General features: G+C 49.3%; 2 protein-coding genes across 2 annotated transcripts in view; one reads left to right on the top strand and one right to left on the bottom strand.

The window, feature by feature from the left end:
• The window catches only part of CENPO (centromere protein O), a 28,213-nt gene extending 26,556 nt beyond the window's left edge, over nt 1–1,657 (bottom strand). The window contains exons 1-2 of the mRNA XM_017893332.1: nt 1,271–1,657; nt 805–918 (exon numbers count right to left, since the gene is read on the bottom strand). Of these exons, the coding sequence (XP_017748821.1) occupies nt 805–850 (46 nt within the window). The 5' untranslated portion in view covers nt 851–918; nt 1,271–1,657. The remainder of the gene's footprint in view (nt 1–804; nt 919–1,270) is intronic.
• PTRHD1 (peptidyl-tRNA hydrolase domain containing 1) lies at nt 1,298–4,499 on the top strand. The gene is made up of 2 exons (XM_017893333.1): nt 1,298–1,646; nt 4,173–4,499. The coding sequence occupies exons 1-2, from the start codon at nt 1,395–1,397 to the stop codon at nt 4,341–4,343; spliced, it is 423 nt and encodes a 140-aa protein (XP_017748822.1). The 5' UTR covers nt 1,298–1,394; the 3' UTR covers nt 4,344–4,499.
• Nucleotides 4,500–4,722: the final 223 nt, after the last annotated feature.

Genomic DNA, 4,722 nt, shown 5'->3' with positions numbered 1-4,722 from the left:
TTAGCCAGGATGGTCTCGATCTCCTGACCTCGTGATCCGCCCGTCTCGGCCTCCCAAAGTGCTGGGATTACAGGCTTGAGCCACCGCGCCCGGCACTTTCTACTTTTTAAGACACAAAGCCTTTCATTGAATATTTCCTATATATCAGACTTGTGCTAAATGCTTCACTTGAAAAGTCTGAATTAAATACTTTTCCACCACAAAAGAAATACTTTTTCCACAACCACAACTACCGTGCTATTTTCACCTCCATTTTCCAGATGAAGAAACAGAGGCAGAGAATAAAGTGACTTGCCTAAGGTCACTTTATTTATCATGGCAGAGCCAAGACTCAAACCCAGTTCTAGGCCGGGCGCGGTGGCCACTGCACTCCAGCCCGGGCGACAGAGCGAGACTCCGTCTCAAAAAAAAAAAAAAAAAAAAAACCTGTTTTAACCAACAAAAGGACCCTGCCCTCTGCCTGGCGCCCCCCCAGGAGTAATGCATAAATGGCCCAAAAAACCCGGGGAGAGGAAAGAAACCTCCCTGGCTAGAACCGGAACCGCAGTTCAGAATATAAACACTGAGCATATGACGGATGCAACTTATCCGTTTCAAAAGAGGTGGGAGCCTAGAAACGAAGCCATTTTTCCTCCTCGAATAATCCTGGCTGCCTGTCCCTTTGTCTTCAATGTTAGTTCCTTTCACCATTCTGCTCCCAAACAGGTCAGGTCCCACGTCAGTTCCAGGAGGAAAGAGCTCTCTCAGCCTGCGGGTCATCTTTGGGCAGCAGCAAGAAGGGGAAGGCGGCGGCCCTCTGAATACCTCCTTTGGACTCGCCATCTGGACGTAAAGGGTTCGCCTGCTCCATCTCAGATTCCCAAGGGCCTTCCCATGAAGTCGTCTAGGCAAGCGGTTATAGGGACCTCAATGTCCTTGCTGATAAAAGAAAAATGGCAACAGAATCACATCGCATCTAGTCCCATTCAAACCCAGACGGCAGGGCACACACCACTCAGGCACAACCCCTGGGCCGCGGAGGACACAAACGTCAAGGCTAGGATCCCCTTTCCCGAGCCGCCGGCCCTCTCCCAGCTTCCGAGCCAGCAGAGTCCACGCCCACCCCCGCGCCCATCCCGCGGCCCTGGCGCGCTCCCGAGGCCTCGGCTACTCTGGTCCAGCAGGCTTCCCGGCCACGGAAGGAGTTTTAAGAAGGCCGTTCAGCCCGCCACCTTGACCATGGTCCCGTCAGACACTGGGTCTTTCCTCTATCTTCTCCCTTCTAGCTCACCCAGGCCAGGGGCGAGAATTCCCGCCATCCACGTCTTCAAAACGAAGCCAACCGGTCCCGGCGTGCTTTGCGATCCTGCCGTACAAAAACATGGCAGCGCTCAGGGCCCCGCCCTGATCCCAGGATGCACCGGAGAGTAGGTCCGGCCTTTCGGGTGGTCAGGAAGATGGCGGCCTCTGGGGCGGAGCCGCAGGTCCTGGTACAATACTTGGTGTTACGAAAGGATCTATCACAAGCTCCGTTCTCCTGGCCGGCGGGCGCACTGGTAGCGCAGGCTTGTCACGCGGCCACCGCGGCCTTGCACACTCACCGCGACCACCCGCACACCGCCGCTTACCTCCAAGAGCTGGGGCGCATGCGCAAAGTGGTCCTTGAGGTGAGGCACTCGGGCGGAGGGGGAGGTGCTGAGACGTAGAGGGCGGAAGTGGGTGTGATCTTCGATCCGAAGGCCTAGCTGCGGGGAGTGGATGCAGCGGGGGTTGGGGTGATCGTTAACATTTAGACTGGAGCTATTTCCCTGGAGGTGCGCCCTTGGGGAGGGCCTGACTGTGTGAAGAGTGGAGAGCAGTCGTCCGCCCCATTCTGGGCTTGCGGTGATGTGGTGCCTCCCGTGTCCCCGCCGTTCCGCCTGTGCACTGGCCGACCTTTTAAAGCCATGCCCCAAAGTGCTGTCCTCCAGCAAAACCGAGCCCGAAGGGACAGAGCGAGCTCCTTCTCGCCGTAGGGACAGTGCAAAGCGAAGTCAAACCGAGTATTTACCTGGGTAGGACGCCAAAGTATTTGAAAATAAACACTAAAAGCCTTATTTGAACCTAGCTTCAGATAGACCAGTCACCAGGGGTGTAAATCGGTACACCTTTTAAAATAGCAGTCAGGTTCTGTTTGCAGATGACCAAACAGATCTCACCCTTACCCTTTGACTCTGTCTCTCCTGCTGCTAGAGATGTAGCCTAAGAAAATAATCAGATGGACCCAAAGAGCTTTGCACAAGGATATTCGTGGGAGCCCTTATGTTTTTGAAGCATATTTAGTGGTCTGGAAGAGTGCTCATGATGCGAAGCTAACTGAACTGTATATACAGAATGATCCAGACTTTGAAAGGAAAAACTAAGGAAATATATCTAAATATGAAGTAGTGCATGGTGAGATTTTGGTTATTTCCTAATGCTTATCTGTATTTTTAAAATTTTCTACCTTAAGCACATATTTTATAATAAGGAAAAACGGCTTTAAAGTAATTAAGCCAGAACTCAGGTGGAGGGGTGGAGTAATACCTTCATGGATAACTGGGAAAGATAGATTATCTTTCAAGAGAAAAATTGCTGCTGGATAGTGAAACATCAGGCGGTAACCTGTAGGAAAAATGCCTTGAGAATCTGAGTAGGCAGAACAGAAGCCGCTGGCTTTTCACTTAGATTTTCTTCCTATTAAGAGGTCTCAAGAAATCAGGTTCAGACTCCTCTTGTCGCGGGTGAAACTCTCTGAAGCCTACAGGGATTAAGTGACTCCCCTGAGTTTAAAAGAGGGTCTCATGATTCTTAGTTGTTAATCATGACTCAAGAAGGGGACTTAGGAGTCGCTACTGATTACGTTGAGGTGCTGCTGTAGTCAGAAGAGCCAATAAAATATAAGACAATACCAGGATTAACTGTTTATTGAGCGCTTAGTGTGTGCCAGGCACAGGTCTGAGCCTAATTTCCTTGATCCCCACTAGGAAGCATTATTCCTATTTTATAAACGGACGAAGAGGCCAGTGAAGTCACCTAACTTATCCATGATCACACAGTCAGCAAGAGTTTGGAGTCCAGTAGTCTGATTCCAGAGACTCGCTGTATCTCACTATACTATGCCTCTGCCCGAGGCTGAAGATGGTGAGTCCTCCAGCAGAGCTCTGCCGGAAGGACTCAGCAGGTTAAGAGTAGCAATACTGGCATTCTCTAATTGTTAAAACAAGCCTCTGATTATCTTAGTGGCTGCTGCCTTCATAGGTCAAAGATAAACTTTATGCAAAATAACACAAAAATAATAATTTTCTGAGTGATAGTTTTAATACTTCCTGGAATGGGATTCATCATGGGTGAATTAGCAGTAAGGATGACCCAGAAACGATTTCAGAAGGATGTTAGAGAATATTGTACTCTCCCTTTAATAAACAAGTGGGAGCTGTCCCAGCAGAAGGAAAACCCCTTTAGGTTTCAGTGAGGTAGAGTGGGAGGGGTGGAGGGAAGTGGAAGTGGATGTGCTTTTAGAAATCCTTCCACTAGGGGCTGGGCAAGATGGCTCACGCCTGTGATCCCAGCACTTTGGGAGGCCTAGGCGGGTGGATCAGTTGAGGTCAGGAGTTCCAGACCAACCTGGGCAACACGGTGAAACCCCGTCTCTACTAAAAATACAAAAATTAGACAGGTGTGGTGGTGTATGCCTGTAATCTCAGCTACTCGGGAGGCTGAGGCAGGAGAATCACTCGAACTTGGGAGGCAGAGGCTGCAGTGAGCCGAGATTTGTGCCACTACACTCTGGCCCGGGTGACAGAGCAAGACTCTGTTTCAAAAGAAAAAAAAAATTCCGCTAGGCAGTGGTTAAAGTCAGAGGCATTTAAAATTATGGGCACCAGCCATAGGAGAGCTGGAAAACATGTAGAGCAGAATTACACATTACACATATGTATGTTGGGCATACGACATCTCACGAGGGAAGATACAAATCTCCATTTTCTAAACAGGAATAGGAAGCCTCTCTTCCCTCCCCAGTGCACCAAGGAATGACATCGTTGCTCTGCAGCTCCCTCCTTGGTAAAGCTGTTACTCCACTTTCAGTGAAGAGGACTCCTGAAACCCTTTTTGGCCTTTTGACACTTCCTAAGTGGGCTATTCAGTTTGTCTTCTATGTTCTTCTCCTTTAGGCCCCAGATGAGACCACCCTAAAGGAGCTGGCCGAGACCCTGCAACAGAAGAACATTGACCACATGCTGTGGCTTGAGCAACCGGAGAATATCGCCACTTGCATTGCTCTCCGGCCCTACCCCAAGGAAGAAGTGGGCCAGTATTTGAAGAAGTTCCGATTGTTCAAATGACTGCTGCTTTGATGTGTTTGAATACCAGCTGGATCCAGAAACAGCAGGCCACCCATTCCAAAGCATGTGCTTGCAGCAGCTTGCTCCCGTCTTTCAGTTGTGACAGTTTCTTGAGAGTTCAGCGCATGTTCCTATTAAAGTTGTCATTAATAACTACTTCCTCGTATTAATAAGTGCAACTGTGGAGGGTGCGCGGGCAGTGTTGTCTGGCGATCATTGCTCAAATAGAAGATTGGGTTAGACTCTCCTGTGGGGGTCAAGGAAACTCCCTTCCAGTCACCCAGGTTTGAAACTTTGCTTTTGAATTCCTTCTTATTCACACCCAGTTATCATATTTCATTGAATCTAAGACAACATCAACTTTAAGATATGGTAATAT

The sequence above is a fragment of the Rhinopithecus bieti genome, unplaced genomic scaffold (genome assembly GCF_001698545.2).
Source record: "Rhinopithecus bieti isolate Rb0 unplaced genomic scaffold, ASM169854v2 scaffold_23816, whole genome shotgun sequence".
Lineage (NCBI taxonomy): Eukaryota > Metazoa > Chordata > Mammalia > Primates > Cercopithecidae > Rhinopithecus > Rhinopithecus bieti.
The sequence above is the reverse complement of the archived record's forward strand: the minus strand, read 5'-3'. Positions and strand labels throughout refer to the sequence as shown.

Bases quoted from the DNA above. Each gene is read 5' to 3' on its own strand.
- PTRHD1 (XM_017893333.1), top strand. From the start codon at position 1,395: ATGCACCGGAGAGTAGGTCCGGCCTTTCGGGTGGTCAGGAAGATGGCG. The intron at 1,647-4,172 runs GTGAGGCACTCG...CTTCTCCTTTAG, and splicing joins TGCGCAAAGTGGTCCTTGAG to GCCCCAGATGAGACCACCCT.